Source organism: Perca fluviatilis, chromosome 8 (genome assembly GCF_010015445.1).
Source record: "Perca fluviatilis chromosome 8, GENO_Pfluv_1.0, whole genome shotgun sequence".
Classification (NCBI taxonomy): domain Eukaryota; kingdom Metazoa; phylum Chordata; class Actinopteri; order Perciformes; family Percidae; genus Perca; species Perca fluviatilis.
This window is the reverse complement of record NC_053119.1, coordinates 3,044,005-3,068,287: the sequence shown is the minus strand read 5'-3', so window position 1 is coordinate 3,068,287 and position 24,283 is coordinate 3,044,005. Positions and strand designations below refer to the sequence as shown.

Sequence of the window (24,283 nt, the reverse complement as noted above, 5' to 3'; positions counted from 1 at the left end):
TTACTACTGTTTTTTTCAAGAACTTTTTACCGTTATTCTTTTTTTTTTTTTAACTAATATATAGTCCTCTTTGCATTTTTGCATTAGTTGGCACGGTGAAATAAAGTTTTGTTGTTGTTTTTTTTTAAGAGGAAGTCTCCGTAGTGGAACCAATATCAGCTGGAGAAAGTTCCAGTCGGAGGTATTTTTAAGTCGAACTGCAACTTCCGGCTTTGTCACCAACGTAAGGTAGCAAAAGGTGTAAGTGCTTCTGTTTGTGTTTGAAATCTTTGCCGCTTTTTGAGTTTTTTAGACAGAAACACCAGCGGGGGATTATTTGTTTATATATTCTACGGCCATTAACAAGTTGTCAGTTAAATTGAATCAACTCTGGAGGTTTAAAAGCGGGGGTTTTGTTGACTGAGCTCGAGACCGCAACCGTTAGCACACAAGCTAACCGGCTACACCGACACCTCCGGAGACAGAAACCCACAACTGGAGCCTCAGTTTCGGACAGTAGACGGGTAAAACTCCCCCAACCGGGATCCATAGCTTTTTCTTTTGTGGCCATAACGGAGAAAATACAATTTTCATGTGTGCAGTGGGGCTGGTTTCGACATTTTAATGGGAGGCGGCTCGCTTTGGACGAGTGGACATTGCGGGCGCCAGTTGCGAAGAAGAAAGCCGGGGTCCCGGCTCCCTGTCCCGTGCAGATGGAGTCTCTGTCCGGGTACGTGTACAAGGCAGCCAGCGAGGGCCGAGTCTTGACCCTGGCCGCGCTGTTGCACAACCACTCCGAGCCGGAGGTCCGGTACCTGCTCAACTATGTGACCCAGGTGGCCGGGCAGAGGTCCACTCCGCTGATCATCGCGGCCCGGAACGGACACGACAAAGTGGTCCGGCTGCTCGTGGACCACTACAAGGTGGACACGGAACAGACCGGCACGGTTCGGTTCGACGGGTAAGAGCTGCTGCCATGGTTACCTTTTTCTATTTAGTTGTGAAGTTACAGGCAGTTGGAACTGTCGGGATTCAAGGGAGTAGGTTTAGCTTCGAAAAAAAGAAAACGTTATGTGTTAAAAGTTTTAAAAAGCATTCAAATTGTCAATAACAACGCTCAAAAAACGTTGAGTGTGTGTTTGTTTAACCATGTTTTTTTTCCTCGAAGTTTGACATCTCTTTCAATGTATTTTTTTCTACGTTTTTTCCTCCGACACACACACACACAGACACAGAGACATATACATACACAGAAACACACACGCGAACTGACACACAGACACACACACACACACACACACACACACACACACACACACACACACACACACAGTGTCTTGGGAATTGGAATTATCAGGATTCAACGGTGTAAGTTTAGTTTAGGTCTGGGGGTTCAGCCCCAGAAAAATTTGAGTGTTAAACACTTAATTTTCTGCATTCTGGTAAATTCAAAAATAAAAATTGTTGGTGGTTTTTTTACTGACATTTTTTTATTAAAATGTCAAAAGCCTTTGGGGGGAAAAAACGTACAAGAAAACATTGAAAGAGATGTCAAGCAAGTAAGTAAGTGTGTGTGTGTGTGTGTCAAGTAAGTAAGTGTGTGTGTGTGTGTGTGTCAGTGTGTGTGTGTCAGTGTGTGTGTGTGTGTCAGTGTGAAAGGTGGGAACATTACAAGTCACAAACATGTGACTCACACTTGTCCATCCGGGCAGTTTGAGAAATATTCTGAACGCATCATTAGATGTCACCCTAAAGGATAAGAATTCATAAATTGTATTTATAGTGACCTATCATAACAGGAGGAGTTATCTCAGGACACTTTACAGATAGAGTAGGTCTAGACCACACTCTGTAATTTACAAAGACCCAACAATTCCCCCAACAGCTGCCGTGTTTACCTTTTCTCTTTACTTGTGTAGTTATCCCTCCTGTTTCCTCGGGTCATAGCTGACCCAAGTTTCTACATCAGAAATTTGGGATTCTGTCAACCAAATTTTAAAACAAAATAAAGTGACTGGTTCTATACAGCGCTCTTCACAAGTTACATACATGATCAGTTCACTACTGTCACTGAATTTGGGTGTTTCATTCAATTTTATAGCATGTAAAGAAAAGTGATAATCGAATGTTGAAAAACATAAAAAAACAAATGTCTAAAACATCGGTAAAAGTGTCAAAAACATTGGTGAAAGTGACAAAAGCATCAGGAGAATCTTCAAAAATGTCAGAATAGTGACAAAAACATGGGGAAAGCTTTAAAAATTTCAAAAATGCGTGGAAAAATATTGACAGAAGTGTCAAAAGACGACCAAAACGTTGGATTATTTTTACATTTTGACCCAGAAAAACAAAAAGTTGCATCATGGTCGACGGGGGAGACAACACAAGGCTTAAAGAGAATTGAAACTATCTCTCTACTATGCAACTATCATGATTTAATCACTAGCAGGGTTCAGAATCGGCTTCCTCCATTAGCCAAATTCTGGTAGAATATGCAAGTGATAAGCTGGTAGATTTGCTTCACTCACAGGCCCCAAAAAACCTATGTTAATCTATTAAGTGGCTGGTACAAGTTGAACATTCATTATTAGCTGTTTGGCTGGTGGATGAGAAAGTTAATTCTGAACCCTGATAGTAGTGAGTGAGTGAGGGAGGGGAGGGTGGGGGGGAGAGATAAATGACGTGAAATGAGCCCCCGACTCAGCTGGTTTGTCTAGGCGGCCACGCCCGCTCAGTGATGTAACCGCTGACTCTGTGACCCAATTTACAAATGAAATATCCGGCTGTGACTGGTGTAATACTGAGGGGTGTGAATATTTACATGGTTCACGATTCCATATCTCAACACTGTTATGCGTGTGAGATAACTATCTCATTACCTCACACATTACAACATTGCACTATTGTGCTACTTGCACACTGGTTACTTCATGTAATAATAATAACAATAATAATAAACATGTACTATATATGTAAGTTTTACATTTTATTCTACACTTGTATATACATGTACATTCTTTTCACAAGACTTTATTTTGGTGTAATAAGCATAATCTAGAAGCCTTTGCCTTTCATATAAGCCATTTCTGATTTCAATTGATCAACTACAAGTCAATAGTGATAGACCGATGTTATCGGCCGGCTGATATTTGAGTTTTTATGTGTATCGACCGATACGCGGCTGCTGCGTTCACCGATAGATTTTTCCCGGCATTATTTCCAGACAGGCGTCCACAGGCAGCTCTGTGTTGCTGGAGACGCTGCTGTTCAGGTGCAGACCGTGCACTACCCCTCCCCCACTAGCACCATAGCAGTTTAAAAATACAAATTAAGCACTTTATTTCAATGGCTACTTATCAGGTTTATTGTTTTCTTAAATTATTTAAATGTCTTCACAAAGGACATTTTGTGATGACATGATTCTATCTGTCTTATAATATGTCAGCGAGCAGTGCAAGGCTGTGTTGTAGATGTTGATGAAGCACAGTTAACCATATGCAGTGCACCCGTCCATATGATTCACAATCCACACATAATTTGGGTGATATGAATGTAAGATGAGTGCAGAAGTGACACTGATCTGTGTTTTTGTGTATTATTTTTAAAGAAATGGCAGAGCAGAGTCCGAAAGGAAATCCAGTGTGGCAGGTTTTACTTTTTTATGATGTAAATTGAGGGAGCAAAAGCAGTATCGGCTCCAATTATCGGCTCAAGAAAAGCGGCAGCCCGTATCGGTCATCGGCTAAGGCTGATGGATAATAAATCGGCATCAGCATCGCCACTAAAAAATCCATATGGGTCGATCCCTACAAGTCAAGTTATTATTTGTTGTTCTACAACTTAGATAAGCGACATGACTTTTGTCAGGGACTGTCTGTGTTATTTGTTTCTGTGTTTATTGTTGGTTTTATATTATTGTTTTTATGTATGCACCATCAACCAAAGCACATTCCTAGTAAGTGCTACTTACCGGCAATAAATCAATTTCTGATTGTGAAACCGATAACAGCCGAGTGTACTAAATGAATTCCAGGAATGAGAAAATATGTCTTGTGAAGTTAGATTGAGAAAATTAAGCGTACCGACTCTCATATTTAGGAGATACAGAGGTGATATGATTCAGGTGTATAATCTTGTACAGGGAATACACTACCGGTCAAAAGTTTGGGGTCACACACCATTACAGACAGAATACCAGCTGATCTGAGTGGGTGGCCGATCATTAATACAATATCTACATTGCCCATTATCAGCAACCATTCATCCAATGCTCCAAAGGCCCATTCTGTTTGCCAATCTGATATCATTTTAAAAGGCTAACTGAGAAAACATTGGAGAACCCTTTTGCAATTATGTAAGCACATAATGTACTCTGAAAACTGCTGCCCTGGTTAAAAAAAACACAAAGCAACTGATCTCAGCTGGTATTCTGTCTGTAATGGAGTGGACATTTCTAAGTGACCCCAAACTTTTGACCGGTAGTGTATGTGATGTAACGGTTTAGCCTATCTTTCAGTTTTGGAGCAATAGGTATATGAGACACAAGGGAATTCTTTAAAACTTTACCCTAGAACATGTGTCAAACTCGAGGCCCGCGGGCCAAATCCGGCCCCTCGCAGATTTTGGTCCGGCCCGCATATCAATTTAGGTTCACAATAAATTTTGGCCCGTCTAGTTTTTGTCGCTTTTTCTGAAGTTTTTGTCACCTTTGCTGATGCTTTTGGTGCCTTTTTTTTCCAACGTTTTTGTCACTTTTTCTGATGTTTTTGAGGCCTTTTCTGGAGTTTTTTCCCCCCAATGTTCGCTTTTTTTCTTTGATGGCTTTAGTTACTTTTTTGGGGCTTTTGGGCAAACTGTAAGTGAGAAGTCTATATGAGACACGCAATAATCCAGTAAAGAAATCCTTGACTTTATCGAATAAATGAAATCATGTGGCTAAACTAAACATGTCTGGCCCTTGATGTGATTCTTATTTTCACGTGCGGCCCGTAGTGAATCTGAGTTTGACCCCTCTGCCCTAGAGCATGCCTGTTGTGAAGAAGTTGTGCGTTCCCCTTCAATTAATTCTTCTAAGAATAGGTTGGATGCATTTTGCCTGTCAAAAGGTGTAATGTACAATTATAAAGCTTGTCAGTAACTTATTTATGAATTGTTAGAACATTTCAATCATGAAATTAATGTGTTTTTATGAAAACATGTGAATATATGTGTATATATTTACATACATACATATACATACATACATACATACATACATACATACATACATACATACATACATATTTGTTTTGTGTTGCTTGAGTGTGGATTAAAGGGTTTTACATCCTATACCAGAAATGTTTTCAATAAAGAGTCTTCCGTCTGTCCCGCAGCTACGTCATCGACGGCGCCACGGCGCTGTGGTGCGCGGCCGGGGCGGGGCACTTTGAGGTCGTGCGCCTGCTGCTGACTCACCGCGCCAACGTCAACCACACCACGGTCACCAACTCCACGCCGCTGCGGGCCGCCTGCTTCGACGGGCGCCTGGACATCGTGCGCTACCTGGTGGAGCACGACGCCGACATCCGCATCACCAACAAGTACAACAACACGTGCCTGATGATCGCCGCCTACAAGGGCCACGCCGACGTGGTCAAGTTCCTGCTGGAGCGGGGCGCCGACCCCAACGCCAAGGCCCACTGCGGCGCCACGGCGCTGCACTTTGCGGCCGAGGCCGGCCACCTGGAGATCGTCACGGAGCTGGTGCGCTGCCAGGCCGGCATGGTCGTCAACGGACACGGCATGACGCCGCTCAAGGTGAACGGGCAACACAACCTTTAGTAATAATGCAGTTTGTTTTAAATTTAGAAGTTTTTTGGGGGGATCCATGTATGTGTGTTTATGTGGGTGGGTGGTAGGTTGAGGGAGAGACTGACGGTGATAAGCTTCGGAGCGAGTAGCTCCCTCCCGCTCTGATCATAGTGAGAGAAATGTCTTGTTTATGGAGAAGGAGAACCAGGAAGTGAGTAGGGGGAAATGCAACGCTACCAATCCACGGCCACGACCTGTAGTTACATTTTTCATCAGGCTCTGGCGTATGGTCGGTATCTCCACGTATCTCTATACGTAGCCAAGGCGTATGGTCGTAGCCACAGCGTATGGTCGGTATCTACACGTACCTACGTATGTAGCCATGACGTATGGTCGGTATCTTCACGTAACTCTGTACATAGCCACGGCATAAGGTCGGTAGCCACAGCGTATCGTCGGTATCTATAGGTACCTACGTATGTAGCCACAGCGAAGGTTCGGTATCTACACGTAACTCTGTGTGTAGCCACAGCATATGGTCGGTAGCCACAGTGTATCATCGGTATCTACATGTAACTACGTACGTAGCCACAGCGAAGGTTCGGTATCTACACCTAACTCTGTACATAGCCACAGCATATGGTCGGTAGCCACAGCGTATCGTCGGTATCTACACGTACCTACGTATGTAGCCACAGCGTACGGTCGGTATCTACACGTACCTACGTATGTAGCCACAGCGAAGGTTCGGTATCTACACCTAACTCTGTACATAGCCACAGCGTACGGTCGGTATCTACACGTACCTACGTATGTAGCCACAGCGTATGGTCGGTATCTACACCTAACTCTGTACATAGCCACAGCATATGGTCGGTAGCCACAGCGTATCGTCGGTATCTATACGTACCTACATATGTAGCCACGGCGTTGATTTAACACAGAAGCATAAATTGGCCTTTAGTCACTGGGAATTATTGTAATGCATGTTTAAGACGTTAAACTAGTTACAGTGGGGCGGCTCGGCTGGAAACTTAAACGTAGTCATATTCACAAATCTCCAGTTCGTCCATGATTCTGTTATCACAGAAATTGAAGAGCTGTACATTAATGCTGCCATCAGTCTGTGACTGGTCCGAGCTGAAAAAAAGACACTTTCCACCGGGCTTAACAACTTATCGGGGAGAAACCCTGTAGTAGGGCTGGGCAATATATCAATATTATATCCATATCGTAATATGAGACTAGATATCGTCTTAGATTTTGGATCGTAATATAATGACATGGTAAGTTTTTAGTTTTTTCCTGATTGTAAAGGCTGCATTACAGTAAAGTAATTTTCTTACCAGACTGTTCTATTCATACTATTATTTGCCTTTAACCACTTAGTTATTGTGTCCACATGACTGATGGTTATTTATCTAAATCTAAGCGTGGAGATATTTTGTGAAAGCACCAATAGTCAACCCTAGAATATCGTCGCAATATCGACATTGAGGTATTTGGTCAAGAATATCGTGATATCTGATTTTCTCCATATCGCCCAGCCCTACCCTGTAGCATTATCAAGTTGTTTTCTATAGACCTTTTTCACGGCAGACATGTTGACATGTCCTACTAGAAAAGCACAGGTGTATTCAAAACCATTAATGATGGCTGCATTCCACTTAGGAGAGGCCCTGGTATTAAACCATTAATGATGGCTGCATTCCACTTAGGAGAGGTCCTGGTATTAAACCATTACTGATGGCTGCATTCCACTTAGGAGAGGTCCTGGTATTGGTCATGCTGACTCACTGAAATATCTTACTGGGACACTTGATGGAACTGAGCCATCGTTAAGGTGATCAATGTCAGCTGTGCTTTTCCTACTATGACAAGTCAACATGTCTGCTGGTCCATTCAGAGGTCAGTTTGTGTGTTCTGAGGGCTGCCACTAATGATTATGGTCTTTGAAGGTGGCCGCCGAGAGCTGCAAGGCGGACGTGGTGGAGCTTCTGCTGGCGCACGCCGACTGCGACCCGCGCAGCCGCATCGAGGCGCTGGAGCTGCTGGGCGCCTCGTTCGCCAACGACCGCGAGAACTACGACATCCAGCGGACGTACCACTACCTGCACATGGCCATGACGGAGCGCCACCGCGACCCCGACAACGTCGTGGCCAAGGAGCTGCTGCCGGCCATCGAGGCGTACGGCGGGCGCGCGGAGTGCCGCACGCTCCCGGAGCTGGAGGCCATCCGCGCCGACCGCGACGCGCTGCACATGGAGGGGCTGATGATCCGCGAGCGCGTCCTCGGCTCGGACAACATCGACGTGTCGCACCCGATCATCTACCGCGGCGCCGTCTACGCCGACAACATGGAGTTCGAGCACTGCATCAAGCTGTGGCTGCACGCGCTGCGCCTGCGCCAGAAGGGCAACCGCAACACGCACAAGGACCTGCTGCGATTCGCCCAGGTCTTCTCCCAGATGGTGCACCTGAAGGAGCGCGTGGTGGCCTCTCCGCCGTGGAGCAGGTGCTGAGCTGCAGCGTGCTGGAGATCCGGCGCAGCATGGCGCGCGTGGAGGCGGCCGCGGCGGCGGCGGAGCCCGAGCTGCCGCAGGCCCTGGACAACTACGAGTCCAACGTCTTCACCTTCCTGTACCTGACGTGCATCTCCACCAAGACGACGTGCGGCGCCGAGGAGCGCGCGCGCATCAACAAGCACATCTACGACCTGATCCAGCTGGACCCGCGCTCGCGGGACGGCGCCTCGCTGCTGCACCTCGCCATCAGCTCCAACACGCCCGTGGACGACTTCCACACCAACGACGTGTGCAGCTTCCCGAGCGCGCAGGTCACCAAGCTGCTGCTGGACTGCGGCGCGCAGGTCAACGCCGTGGACCACGAGGGCAACACGCCGCTGCACGTCATCGTGCAGTACAACCGGCCCATCAGCGACTTCCTGACGCTGCACGCCATCATCATCAGCCTGGTGGAGGCCGGCGCCCACACGGACATGGCCAACAAGCAGAAGAAGACGCCGCTGGACAAGAGCACGACGGGCGTGTCGGAGATCCTGCTCAAGACGCAGATGAAGATGAGCCTCAAGTGCCTGGCGGCGCGCGCCGTGCGCCTGCACCAGATCACCTACCGCAACCAGATCCCCAAAACGCTCGAGGAGTTTGTCGAGTTCCACTGAGAGGGAAAAACGGGCCGAAGGACAAAAAAAAAACAAAGAGAGACTCCTTTTTGTTCTTTTTTTAAAAAACTTTCTTATAATTTTCTAACAAATTCAAACGGTGCTGAAGATGATGGTTCAGTACTAAAAAAAAAAAAACAGTTTTTGAGCGTTTTTATAAAGAAGTGGGTTGACTTTTTTTACACACACGCACACACACACACACACACACACTTACTTAAGCAGGGTTCAAAATTAGCACCATTTAGCAGCCAAATGCACATTTGCTTCACTCACCAGCCCAGAAAGCACCCCTGGTGATCTATTGAGTGGCTGGTAACATTGGAACATGCTCTGGTCATGTGGCTGCTGGATAAAAAAGGTAATTTTAAACCCTGATTTCTTTTTTTTTTTTTTTTTTTTTTTAAGTATTAACTGCTAAGTACTAGAGATGTTTCGATACCCGTTTTCCTTCCCGATTCCGATACCTGATACCTTTCGTATTGGCCGATCTATATATTTTTTATAAACCGTCTTTGGGTAAACTCTTCGCTAGCGGACCAAAACCAGAAATCCATTTATTCTATGTCTGCAACCAATGAGGTCTTTTAATGTGTCTTTAAAATGTCTTGTTTATTTTTCCCAGTCCCTAACTCAGATATTCAGTTTGTTATGAAATTAAAGAAAGCGCAGCGTGAAAAGTCGCTTTAACAATTAATCATTTATCAAAGTAGTCGTCCATTTCAATCACCTAATGGTTTTGGACAGTTGTGGCAGCTCAGAAGAACTGATTTCTGGTTTGGTCTGCTTGCGGCACGGCTAGGCGGGAGGGATGTTTTTGTCCCGGTAACGCTACTTTTGAAGTTAATGTCTTTTCGGGGCTAAATTACGTGCAATCGGATCGGTGCACAGACTCGTCCATGCCGGCTTTTTAGGCAGCATGGGAGGCATTTCCGAGATAGTTATCGGTATCGAAACAACTCTACGTGCGTGTGTCTCTTGGGGCCGCGGCGAGCTTTGTGCTCAGAGAGCGAGCGCGAGAGAGAGTTGGTTTGCCTTATCTCCATGTGTGTGAGCGAGCGTGACGGAGAGATAAACGGACAGAATGAATGAGCGAAAAATAATTTTCTCTGGCTTAAATTTTTACGGCGACAACAACAACTCGCTGGCGAGAAAAGCGAGTCCGACTAAGGAGACGTGATGCGACTGCGGTGCGGAAGTTCTCCCAAACTATCAGGCTTTTAGTTCGTCGTACGTTTTTAATAAACGCTTTACTGCCAGTCATTATTTGCAGGACCGGGTATCATCGCCACTGCAATGTTCCCCCGTACTTTGGTTTATCTGTGGCGGCCCGCCCACGACATCAGCGTTGACCGCCCCAAATGGATTTTCTATTTTATTAATATTTGAAATGGGTAAACCCTCATGTCGTCGTAGAGCTGTGCACAGCATATTCATTTACTCAGCTGCTCCTTTTTTCGTGCACGGCGGCTTAACCGCGTAAAGCCCCTGGCTCCTACCGTTTACCGTGTGTCTACAGTTAAGTAAGTCTGTTTCTCTCCGCCGTTGTTTTTGCACATATAGCCTAGCGGTAGCTACGTTAGCTAACGTTAGCTCTTGTTCCGGAGGAGCTCTGACCAGCGTTAAGTTGGGGGCGATGACGCTTGGTTTTTGCTGCCGCAGCTTTAGCTTTTGGTTGTTAATGTCTGAGGGGGAGAAAAACACCTTAATATGTTGAGAGCCAAAAGGTAAAAATAAAAGTTTATCAGCTCTGATCATGTTTTGGTGATTTGTCGGCGACATGTAGGACTTTCCATTATTTCTGTGCATTAGTCTTTTTGGAGCATAAAGGCCATTAGGAATCAGTTTCTATGACTTCACACGGATTATTTATTTATTTGTCGGCACATCGTGCTGCCGCCGCCAAGTGTCTTTACTCTGTCGGGTTTATGATTGTTGTTTTATTTCCATCTTTGCTCTTTGTGCCTCACGTGTCTCCAGAGCCGACCATCTGATTCTCCAAAAATGCAAACTTAGAGATCTTTATCTTTATGAAAACCCAGAAAAGATTTAGTAGAAGTGTTTTAATCCAGCGCGCACACAAAAAAAGGTTTCTAGCCCACGTGCTCTGATCCAAGGCAGTGAAGCCTTACAAGATACGTTTGCCCAGTTTGTACGATGTGAAACTAAAAGTAAAGCAAGCATTTGTTCGGTTATATTTTCCCAAAACAAGCGATAAGGTCTGACAATGTTTCTGGCTGAACGGACTGGAAATCCAGATACAAACGGTGGAAAAAAAGACGTGTGTTGAGGATCTTTTTTTTTTTTTTAAATGTTGCAGCGTAGAATCCTTTGACTTCTTGATCCTGATTGGTTAGAAGAGTCTCCCCACAGCAGGAAGCGTTAGACACATGGCTGGTGTTTCTTTTTCAAAACCAAAGGCCCAAAGCTTCGTGGGTGTTAAGTAACGGTTACACACGAGAAGCACCGAAAGATCTGAACACGTGTACACGTTTGGATATTCTGTTGTATTCTGTTTGGAAAGTTTAGGCCACCATGGCAGCTATCAGTGCCAAAAGCTTACTTACTTCCACAACAACAAAATGTAAAACCCGCCAGACCTTTTTGGGGATTATTCCATTGACAGTTTGCATGCTGAGTGATTGTAGAGGCAGAACGTGAGGTGTTCTTTGGTAAAGCAGCTCGCCAAGTTTGAAGGATTAGAAGCTCCTCAGAGGGGCTCGTTCATCTTTAAAAACCGGCCGATCGCACTTAAAACCCACCGCAGTCGGAGCGGAAAAAACTAAGCTGTTTGCTTAATCTTTGTGTGTGTGTGTGTGTGTGTGTGTGGAAAAGTGCTTCTTTATGGGGGGGGGGATTCTGTTTTCTGCAGAACAGATTTTAACTTCCAAGTAGTTCATCGTACAGTTCAGGGTGCTGAAGTAACGCCAGGCCAGACTATACAACAACCCAAGTTTGGTTTTTGTTGCAGAGATTTTGTATTGTACAGAGGCAAAAGTTAAAATTGACTTTGGGCAAGTAGAATTTTTGAATTTAAAAAACCCTTAGCGTTGAACCCTGTCGATTTATCTTTTGCTCTATAAAATGTCAGAAAACGGTTGTTTTCCCGATGTTTTGTCCCAAACCCAAAGATACCCAGTTTAATATGATAGAAAACAGTACACACACACATGTCCAAAACCCAAGGATATCAAGTTTAATATGACATAAAACAGAAAAGAGCAGGAAATGTCCACATTTGAGAGGCTGAAAACAGCATTCTCTGCCATTTTTGCTTAAAAAAACATATGTTTTTATAACCATCGCTGGACTAGTCTTAATGGTTGCAGCTCTGTTATCTGTTCTGGTATCTGTTCTGGTATCTGTGCAGCTCTGGTATCTGTTCTGGTATCTGTGCAGCTCTGGTATCTGTTCTGGTATCGGTCAGCTCTGGTATCTGTTCTGGTATCGGTCAGCTCTGCCCCCTTCCCCCCGCGGTTGGCCCCCCCCCACAGAGGGAACCGTCTGAGTAAGTTTCCGAGGTTTCTTTCTCTGCAGCCGCTCGGCCGCAGACGATGTTTTTGTGCGTAAGTGACTGAAGGATCCCTCCAGAGATAGACCTTTTAAAACCTCTTTGAGACCTTTCTGTTCAACCAGAAACAGCTCTGCGCTAAACCCACCAGACTCCATTCAAAAAAACAATACTTTTAGCGTGTATAGAGCCGACATATTTCCACATGTAAATCTGTAAACTATGTTTATTTCAACCAAAGCTAGAGTAGTGATGGTTGGAAAAGTGGAAAGACGACCCAAAACGGCTTTTCATAGTTTTATTTTGTTTCTGTCCACTTTGAATGAAGTGTATTTTACGATGCTAAAATAAAATGTTTATTTACATGGAGTCTGGTGGGTTTAGAGAACGTGATTTTTGCGGATGTTTTTATGTTTAAAAAAAAGGATCTTGCTCTTTCACAAAAAGGTCGACCTCCTTTGAAATCCTTCCCATAATGTTGTCAGACACATAGAATATTAATCTGAGCCTGTCAGCGGCAAAACGAGCACTTTTGTGAAGGTAAATACAAGCTGCATAATTACAATTGTCCCTTTTTAAACTTACATTGTAGCTCGTTTTTCTGCTGCCGACTGCAGAGATCTCGCTTAATACTGGACAGATGTCAAAGATTGTTGGTCCCATCAGTCACTTAGACACAAACACATAGGAACATAGGGTCCAGGGACCCTTTAAGCTGTTGTTAAGCATGACGGCGGAACTCTTTCTAAACGTATTTTAAGCTGTTTGCTGTCTGCAAAATGAACTGGAGGGTTTTAAATGATTATTTCTCAGCTGCTGGTTTTGCTGGAGCCGTGGTGTCGTGATTGTAGATTTTTCTGAACATAAAGCAGCATGTGAGTAAAGTCCTGCATGTCAGACTTTTCTAGGGCTGCCCTCTTCTTATCAGCCAGTCGACTAATCAACCATTAAACTAAACTAAATACAGAAACTAATATACATATATAAAACATATTACAGGATGTCAGAGGGGATTTCTGCCTCGAGGTTTTTAGGGTTTGAAGTGATGATAATAATGATGATAATGTGCCATTCAGAATGCTAACTTTTATTTTTTAACTCAAGAGTTTTTTTAATTTATCGCTGCAGGAGATGGATTGTGTCCCGACAGAGCTGGAGAAGTTATGAATTTTTACACTAGTTTTTGTTTCTGTGGCTGAAACGAAGCCAAAGATTCTCCACGTTGTTGATGAGACTTTATAAAAGACGTCAGCTGTGTTGTTTACTTCCTGCAGAACCAACGCTGTCAAAATAAAAGCCTTTCTGCATTCATCTGCTGTGCTTTTCTCTTCTTTTTTTTGTTGTTGCAGCTGTTCTCACTTTATTGCCTGATTGGAGCAAAAACCTTCCAGGTGCACTGTGATTCATCCAAAAAATAATTGTTACTTGCAGCTCTGTATATGAAAGCACAACGTAACACACATTACAGTACATTTCTTGGCTTTATTCAAACGTCAACACAAACAGTGAACATACCAAACGTTTGTGTGTGTGTGGGCGGAGCGGCGTCACACAACAGGACAAACTACTCCAGAAACAACAGCTTCATATCAAACAATAATGCCACAATCCTTTTTTTTTTTATTAATTCATACATATTTACACAAAAAGTTCAAGTTTGACTTTATACAACAAAAGTGCATCAGGTATAAATTGGACATAATATACAATATGTGTTCATAAGATGCATTTACAGTTTCCATTAGTATGAAAAGAGGAGAATAAAACCAGCCATCTTAGGTAGTCTTGTGTTGTCTTGTTAAGTTCTGCTGTTGGTTTGAATGCTTTCCATCCAGGTATATTTATTCTTCTATGTGCAGCGGGCGGAGCCAGATGTTAACATCCCAACAAGTCCTCCAAAACATAATCATAATCTGTTGTTAGTTCCCCCCTCTGATACCACCCATGGGAGCGTTTTCTGTCCTCATATCTAAACCAGAGAAGGTTAACGGTCGCGGTTTTAAACACATTGTTAGCGTTGTGAAACGGTCCCAGTTTGGTTAGTTTTAGGCACCAAAACTACTGAGTTAAGTTGATAAAAAGATGGAGGTTTGGGTTCAAATCAGACGTGACTTCACTTCCTGAAGGTTACCATGGTGACGCAGAACCTGACCTAGTGCCGTTGGTTCTGTAAAGTTAAAAAAGCTCTCTGTTTCCTTTTCTTTTCATACGGGACATGAACCCCCGGTCTCCTGGGTGACAGTCCTGTTTGTTTGTCATCCACACCCCCAAATATAAGTCAGAATTGCTGCTATGTGCACTATTTTTCAGGATATTTCATAAAAGAATGCCTGAAAATCTATCCATCATTTGGGAAAAACATAATAGTTGCCGAGGGAAAGAATCATCCCGTAGAGCCGACATCCTGTTTTAGATCTAAGGGCCCTATTTTAATGATCTAAGAGCTCGGCGTGAAGCGCCTGGCGCAGGTGCGTTTAGGGCGTGTCCAAATCCACTATTGCTAGTTTGAAAGCGGAAAAAGGGGGTTGTACTTAGTGTCTTCATTAATCACTGTCATCTCCCATTCCCTTTAAAAGCCAGGCGCATTTGTACTTTGGCGCATTGCTATTATGATGACGTAATATTTTTATATGTAATCTTTTGTATGTTTGTGTGCTGCTGTGGTTCCTTGTGTGTGTTGTGTGTGTGTGTGTGTGTGTGTGCACGAGCCTAGGAGCATTTTACTAATGCTCTGTTAAAATAACAATGACATGCTGCGTTATTGACTTTAGACCAGGTTTTTGTTGGTCAATGGAGCAATCGCTTCCCGCTGATAGCAATACGCCCAGAATGTACCTGAACACACCTCCCTGTAAGACCAGCACGCCCATGGGCGCACAGATGGGCGCAGGTGCATTTGCTATTTAAACGGCGTGTCATCTTAAAATAGAAAAGATACTTGCATCAGGCTTTGCGCCGCGCTGTGCCGGGTGCAAGGTAGGGCCCTAAATGTTCTCCAAATGCCTTCATACAAACAAACAAATGTGGAGAATTTTCACTCCTGTCACATAAAAAGTTTCTATTTTTGAGTTACATAATGTAGTTAGGGTAGGAATTTGGCTTCAACAACATAACTAAACGTGCAAAATCTATTTTTAGTAGAGTTCACCGAACGAATGGCGATATTTCGCCAGTATTAGACCTTTTGTTTCATTGATTTGCCGGTCCAGTCAAAAGACTGAGGGAAAATGACACAAAGTTATTTTAAAACCCTAAAAGATTTTTGGGTTTTGAGAAAAGATTCGGGACTGGACCCCCAAAAGCCACAGTCTGTGAATACATTTTGTTTAATTCTTACAACCTGTGTCCTGTTTTCTATCCCTTCTCTCTTCAATTTAACTTCTCCGCATCAGCGTTGAGATTTGAGCGGCTTCACTCAGCATAAATTCAGAACAATACCGAAGACGTCACACGCAGCGCGCTGTTGTACGGAAGTAACTATGGACGCCAGTGAAGTCAGCGTTTACGGATTAATTTAACTCTTGTGTTGTCTTCAAGTCGACCTTGCAAGTTGTTTTTCTAGGTCAACAAAAAGAAAAAATATCATGTTTTGGTCATTTTTTCAAATTTTTATGGTCACTTTTTTCAATTTTTTTGTCACTTTTCCTGCGCATTTTTTTAAATGTTCTCTTATAAAACAAAATTCAAATGCTAGAAAAATAAATAAAACACCCAAATTCAATGAAAGCAGTGAACTGATCACGTGTTTTACTTGTGAAGAGCGTTGGTTTTATGGAACCATCCACGTTATTTATTTTTTTTGGACAATTTGTTTGAAAGAAACCCAAATTTGTGATATAGAAACTTTTTTGAAAATTGGTCAATTTTGACCAGAGGACATCATGAGGGATAACGGTTCGGGTGCAGTCGGTGGAAGCCAGCGAATCTGTGAGCAGGGGCTCGTTCACATTTAAAACGTTGTGCGTCGTCTTGCTGTGTTTTTGTGTTTGTGTTGTTTATGGGTTGAATGAGTTTTGGTGGAGTTTGGTGATGGTGATTTCGGGGCTATTTCATGTTAAACTAAAAGGATCTTACTCTTTAACTAAAAGCTCTATCTCTGTAGGGATCTATCCCATAATGTTGTCAGACATTTAGAATAATAATCTGAGTCTGTCAGCGGCATAAACAGCGTTACATTAACGTTACATTGCAGCTTTATTCTTGCTTAACCCTCCTGTTTGTCCTTGGGTAAAATTTGACCCGTTTTCAAAAAGTCTGTATATCAAAAATGTGGGTTTCTTTCAACAAATTGTCCAAAAACAATAACGTGGATGGTTCCCTACAACGTTCTTTATTGTAAAATAAATGATCAGTCCGATACTTTCAATTAATTTTGGTATTTTATTAGATTTTATAGCATTTTAAAAATAAATTGAATAGAAGGTTGAAAAAAGTGACAAAAAAGCTTCAAAATCGCAGGGAAAAAAACAAGAAAAACTTTTTTTAAATCGACAGAGACATCAGAAAAAGTGACAAACTTGGAAAAAAGTGACAAACAAGCGAAAAAGCTCCAAAAACTTGATTAAAAAAATAAATAAAAAACGTAACCAAAAAAAAAATCGGAAAAAGTGACAAAAAAGCCACAAAAGTGAAAAAAAAAGGTTTTCATTTCGACCCAGAATGAGAAAAAGCTGTGTGGTCGACGGGAAGACAACACGAGGGTTAACACTGGATCAGTTTCACAAATTGTTGTTCCCATCAGTCACTTGGGAAAATAGGGTCCAGGTTGAAAAAACCCAAAACAAAGTTACTTGTGCACAGTTTTTAACTGCATGAGAGCAGACATTTTGAGTAAACTCCCATTCCAGACTGATCTCATAAAGTGGCGTATGTACGACACGCCAATTCGTATGCCGTGTTTGCGTGTTATCAAGACGCACAATCGCTTTTTAGCGTGTTTATCAATGCCGTTCGGCCGCCATTGACCTACATTACGTGTATGAAAGGATGTAAGTCTGCAGAAGGAGGTTGGTTAGGGGGTGGATGGGTAAAACACAGGACTTTCGCCCAGGAGAGCTGGGATTGCGTCCCATCTTTGCTGTTTTTTTTTTTTATTATTCTTTTTTTAAGCCTTCCCAAATGTTTCTTTCCTAAACCCAACCGTTAGCGTGTGACGTTGGTCACCGTCGTGTTTTTGTCGTTTTTTTGTTGTTTTTTTGTGTTACTAAAGCCTTTCCCAATGTTCTTTTCCTAAACCCAACCTTTTTTATTTTATTTTTTTTTTACACGCGTGTGACGTTGTTCTCTCGATAAGACGCTACGTGGCAACACCACGTGGTGTGTATGTTTACATCTGCTGTATACAGCGTAGAAATACACGTGAAAAGCTCAAAATGCATCCAGATAACACGCCACTTGGCTTTAGGAAAGTGTTGTGTATGTTTACGCAAAGTCATGATGCCATGTTGCGCATTCATTTATTAGAATAAAATAAAAGCACCAGTGATCTTTATGCTCATTTGTATCCGCGGTCTCTTTAGAGGCCGTACAAGACACCTGTACTCTTCTTAGTTACATGGTGCTAAGCTGGAGGTGCAAACTTAACTTTAAAAAAAAGGTTTGGCTGGAAACAGGTGTCCGTGTCCCGGGAGTACTACTTTAGGGGGCCGGTGTTTTAACCTCGAAACACAATCTTTTTTTCTAATCTTAACCAGTAGTTTTGATATCTAAACTTAACTGTCGTCACAGCAGGACAGTAACCTTTTGTCGGCTAAACTCAACTGCAACGGCTGCTGAAATGACCGTCAAATTTAACTGTAACGACCGCTAAACTGCAAACCTGCAAATCAACCTTTTTGATTAACTGGAACATGTTCAAATGTTCAGGGGCGCGGCTGATTGGCTGATTGGCTGATTGGGGCATCAGGGTCCCTGAGTGGCTCATGATGCATTCAGGTGATCCTCATCAACTCATAAGGTCTGATATTTCTGATTTCAGCACCAGGAAGTTACACGTTAGACCCCAGTAATTGATAAAATCGCAGCCTTTTCTCTGTAAAACCAGTACTAAGCTCCACGTTCTGCCGTTAAACCACTCAGGTGCAGAACTGGTATGCTGATGTTTGTGTGACTGTACACGTTGACGAGGACCGGACGAACGCAGCATTGTTGTCGCCCTCACATTACAGCTCCTCTGCTGCCTTCCCATTGGCTACGGGCTGCTCGTCCTCTTCCTGTCTTTTCCGTCTGTTGAAGAAGCCGAGCTGAGCCGGAAATAGAAAATTAAACGCACATGATTGACAACAAATAAACAGACGACAACTGTTTTAAATTTCCATTATCTGCCGACAAACAACTATACAAAAAGTATATTTCCCTCTGAGATGAGGAAATACTCAAGTACAAGTAATTAATAATTAAATTAATTTGAGTTATTTTCCAGTTCACATAAACATTATAATCATTTTAGCAGTAAAAACATGTCACTAGACCATTCAGAAAAGGTGGTTCTCCATCAGGCTACTGCCAGCTACTGGTCCTCACAAAGTGATAAAAACATGTGTGAGTGTGTGTGTGTATCTAGTGTGTGTGGGTGCGGTGTGTGTGCTTCTCTTTGTGTGTGCGTGCTTGTGTGCGTGCATCTAGTGTGTGTGCATGTGTGTGTGTGTGTGTGTGTTTACGTGTGTGCATCCGCGTGTTGTGTGTCATTATGTGTGTGCATGTGTGTGTGCTTCTCTGTGTGTATGCGTCTGTGTGTGTGTGTGCGTGCATGCGTAGGTGTGTGTGTGTTTTCATGTGTGCGTCCGCGTGTTGTGTGTGTCTGTATGTGTGTGTGTGAGAGTCTCTGTGTGTGTGCATGCGTTTGCGTGTGTGTGCGTGTGTGTGTGCGTGTGTGCATGCGTAGGTGTGTTTATGCATGCATGCATGTGTGTGCGTGTGTGCATGCGCGTGTTGTGTGTGTCTGAATGTGTGTGTGTGTGTACCTTCCACAGGGCCAGGACCAGTAAGGCGAGCAGTAGCAGGCCTCCCAGTGAGCTGCCCAGTATAATCCAGACGGGGACGACGTAATCCTCGTCTTTCCTCAACTCCAGGATTATCTGCACACAGAAACACACTCATATTTCATAATTTATTCTCCTGACCTTCTGAGCGTCAACATGTTGGAATAAATTATCTCTAATGAGGAAGAAATCAATTTAGAGGTTGAAACCCTACTTATTAACCAAACAGAGTTCATCAACTTTCTATAAATACTTTATAATCTGAAGGTATATAAAACATCACATCATGTAGCTTCAGACCGGCAGGAGTTACATGTTGAATATAAATGTGATTTTCATACAATAAGACTTAAAAACAAGGCGATTATTCACATGGGAAATATGGAGATAATAAAGTGCTTCACATTAACAAAATGTTGTGAAAATAAGATCACAGAATATGGAGACAGCAACGATATCAGACAAAACTGCTCCAAAGAAATAAAAAAAACATTTAAATGCCTTCATAAAGGCAAAACGTAATGCAGGGACATTATATTGACTACGTTTACATACACATAATATTCAGTTTTTTGCACTTATTCCAAAAAAGACGATATGGTGGGGTGGTCAAATGTATTGTAGTGGGTATACTATACTGTATATATATATATATATGGGCCAGGATGGGCATATCACAGTGGGGGGGTCTGGGTGTCCCAGAAAAATTTTGAGCATCAAAGACTTCATTTCCTGTATTCTGACACACATGTATGCACCAATTTACGGTGGAAATACTTTTATTTATCCTATGCGAAGAAAAACAAACAAAGATGAACATTCAAAATATATCACAATTATAATGGAAAGTATGTTGTTACGTGCCATTGTATATGGAAATCCTGGAGCTTTCTTAGTGGGTATACTGCGGATACCTGCCTATCATGTAGACTACACCACTGTCGTTGATGAAAGTGAGACTCTGAACGTGCTGTATACATGTCGAAAGAATGCTTCTAAAAACCCGAATAGTACCGGAATATCCCACATGTCTTAATCAGAAAATGCTACATTAGGAAAAAGGTCTTATTTGGAATATCCGAACAGAATATGCTGTTTACATGACCTGTATCAAATTCGGAATATTGGCATATTTGGAATAATAGTGGAATATTGGTGTGCATGTAAACATACTCAATGACGGACATAGCATCCAGCCAGTTAGTTATTTGGAGGCTTTAGCGTGTATCCTACGTAACAGGATGTCTGTAATTTAACAGATTAACAGAATATGACTGTTGATCCCATATATATTATATAATAATATATTAAGTGTTGAATGCTAAGTTAGCTGGCTATTCTGGTATTATTCGGCCACCCAGCCAACGGGGGAGTAAAGAAATCCCTCTGTGTATGTTGAATATCTGCAGTTGTTATTGTTGTAATACAGATGTCTGACAGTAGATGGCAGCAGCGCTCCACATCTTCAGTTTCTAACTTATTAATAAGCCTTTAACGTCTCTGAATGTGTCTGCCAGTCTTTATCAGCGGTTCGGTTGCAGCAGGTGTTCCTCTTCATTTCAATTTGATGGTGTTTTTATACTGCAGCTCTGGCCTTCCTATTGATTAGGAGAACCTGAACAGAAGTATATATATGTTTCCCCATAAAAGCTTAACAGTCAACCAATAACATTACAGGGTTCCCCCCTGAAAAGTTGTTAGGCACAAGTGTCTTTTTTTTAAACAAGGGTTGAAAAAACCAGACTGATGGCAGCATTGATGTAGAGCCCAATTGTTTCTGTGATAACAGAGTCATGGACAGAGTCGCGAAATTCAGTCAGTGTTAAAAGCGAACTGGAGATTTGGAAATACGACTATGTCTAAGTTTCCAACCGAGCCGCCCCGCTGTAACTAGATTAAAAAAACGTATTAAATAGGGATGCACTGAATCCAGATTTTTGGGATTTGGTCGAATACTGAATCCACTGGTTCAGATTCTGCCGAATCTGAAACCGAATACCGAATCCTCCTCCCATCCTCAGTCCATGAACCCAGTAAACACATGAATGAAGTAAACAGGGACTGTCCTTCCTTTGCTGTACCTGAAGTTGCTGCATTCTGGCTGCTGTCTGGAGATTCCTTCGTGCTCAACTCGTATTCTTTCTGATGTTTCGTACCAGATGTTGTAACAGCGGCCATGTTGTGTATAGTTTAGGGTCCTCGCCACCACCAGACCAATCAGCATTGACCAGATTGAACATGTAGCTGGACTTGAATGGCCTTCTTTTGACTTAAATTTCTGCCAATCAACGGCGCCGTCATTACGGCGAACAGCGCATAGTGCAAGCGTAGGGTTCGGTGGGAAAAAATTGTAAGGTTCGGCAGAAATTCAGCTGAATCCGAATCCTGGATTCGGTGCATCCCTAGTATTAAAAATAATAAAAAAATACATTCAAAAAATGTTTCCCCATTGAAACGCTGGCAATAAACTGGTGGAAACTCTGGATTATATTAAATATTCCAATGGATTGACAGCCTTGATTGATTGATTGATTGATTGATTGATTGATTGATTGGTTGGTGGGTGAGATTACCTGTCTGACAGCTGGGTCCTCCTGCAGGAACATGGGACTGGACTCCTGCAGCTGGACGGAGGCAGCGCTCAGTAACTCCAGGGACCTGAAGCTCACCTGAAACAGGAAGTCAGCCATCCCAGTGACACGTAGTTCAAAAAGCACACAGAAGACTACAGATGTAAAGTATCGAGGATGAATGTGAGCCACAGAGAAACACTTTAAACACTTGTTGTTGAATATAATTTCTCAGAAAGTGTAAACGTGGAGATCTGTTAGAAAGGGACTCACAGCGAGCAGAGCAGGAAGCTGGAGTCGTCCTCTGAGTGTCAGCTTCAGCTGTCTGGAGGGAGGCAGCTTCAGTCTGCACTGGAGCTCCACACTGCCACTGTTACTGTGGTTCTACACACACACACACACACACACACACACACACACAGAAACACACACACACACACAGACACACACACATATACAGAGAGACACACACACAGACACAGAGACACACACACGCACACACACACAGACTCACATAGACACACACAGACACACACAAACACAGACAGACAGACAGACACACACAAACACACACAAACACACACACCACACACACACACACACACACACACACACACACACACACACAAACAGAAGAACACAGCTGTCTTTAAGTCTGATGTCTGGATGTCTCTCGGCCTTCCTGGATGAAAGATCTGTTCTTACCAGCTGCGACAGGTGAGACAGGTCCTCAGCTGTCACCTGATTGGTTGTTCTGGGCCGAGGCAGCGAGCAGTGAGACCCAGCCACCTGCAACGAAATAAATAAATAAAGTAATCTTTATATTGTCTGTGTAAATCATGTCATTCTTCTGCCCTTTGAAACATGGTTAAAATGGTGTTTTCTGTTGTAATTGAAGTGAAATAAATTATTTTCTCTTGCGTTATGTTGTATTCTTTTTATGCTTTTTGCTGTTTTTGCATCAAGACAACTTTACCTGCATGAATTTATGAAAATGCATTTAAAGGTTTCCCCTCTTGTACCTGCTCGATGCTGTAGTCTGTGATGTTCAGCAGCTGGTTCCCCCGCCCGGTCACGGCCCAGATGTCAGCCCTGAACAGGACGTCCTGCACCGAGAACAGGCCCAGGTTCTGGATCTGCATGCAAAGTCAAAAATGGCGCTTACCCACTGCTAGTACCAGCTCTGCTCTACTGGACCGCGGTGCCCCGTCCTCCTTCTTCCATTGCAGATTTAGTACCCCTCATGCGTGGTCGTCATAGTGAACTAACGCGACACAAACACACTAGGGGTCCTATTTTAATGATGTAAGCGCACGGCTCTGATGAGAAAAGGAGGCAAAAACTTGGAAAAAGACGGTAGAAAGAAGCAAATAAGGTGAGAATAGGTCGAAAATAGTAAGAAAAACGTCTAAAAAAAAAACAGGCAACACCAGTGCGACAAAAGGGACAAAAAATTCAAATAAGCGACAATTTTGACGAAAAAAAGACAGTAGAAGTAACTACAGCCTTGTAACTGAAAAACATTTTGCAAAAAATGTCACATACCCCCTGCAGTCCTCCAGAGTACCACAAGGGGGACACGTACCCCCTGCAGTCCTTCAGAGTACCCCTAGGGCGACACGTACCCCCTGCAGTCCTTCAGAGTACCCCTAGCAGGACACGTACCCCCTGCAGTCCTTCAGAGTACCCCTAGGGCACATGTGTCAAACTCAAGGCCCGAGGGCCAAATCCGGCCCCTCGCAGGTTTTGATCCGGCCCGCATTTCAATTTAGGTTCACAATAAATTTATGCCCACCTAGTTTTGTCGCTTTTTTTCTGGCTGAGGAACTTCTTTTTTTATAAGGCCCAAAATGTAAGTGAGAAGACTACAGTATATGAGGCAATAATACAGTCAAAATATTTATATATATTATTATGTCAATAATCTCTACATGTCTGGCCCTCGATGTGATTCTCATTTTCCAGTGTGGCCCTCTGACACCCCTGCCCTAGGGGGACACGTACCCCCTGCAGTCCTCCAAAGTACCCCTAGGGGGACAAGTACCCCCATTTGAGAAACACTGGTCTACAGTGTAGAAAGGTGCCTTCCTCTAACTGCCCTGGACAGTTCAGTGATTGGGATTGTTGAACTCACGTAGTAAGTGAGGTTGAAGGAGGTAGAGCTGCTGTCTGGTTGGTCCCAGGACGAAGAGGAAGAGGAGGAGGAGGAGGAAGAGTCTGCTCTGATCTCAAAACGAGGAGTGTTCGGGTCTCTGAGAGGAGGAGAGAAGAA

At 43.2% G+C, this 24,283-nt stretch overlaps 1 protein-coding gene and 1 pseudogene across 1 annotated transcript; one reads left to right on the top strand and one right to left on the bottom strand.

The window, feature by feature from the left end:
* Positions 1–366: 366 nt before the first annotated feature.
* fem1b (fem-1 homolog b) lies at positions 367–10,704 on the top strand. The gene is given in 4 exon segments (XM_039808921.1): positions 367–940; positions 5,352–5,775; positions 7,728–8,273; positions 8,276–10,704. Coding segments are annotated over 4 exon segments (1,893 nt in total). The 5' UTR covers positions 367–692; the 3' UTR covers positions 8,951–10,704.
* A 6,344-nt stretch (positions 10,705–17,048) lies between these two features.
* Positions 17,049–24,283, bottom strand: part of LOC120564162 — a 56,818-nt pseudogene continuing 49,583 nt past the window's right edge.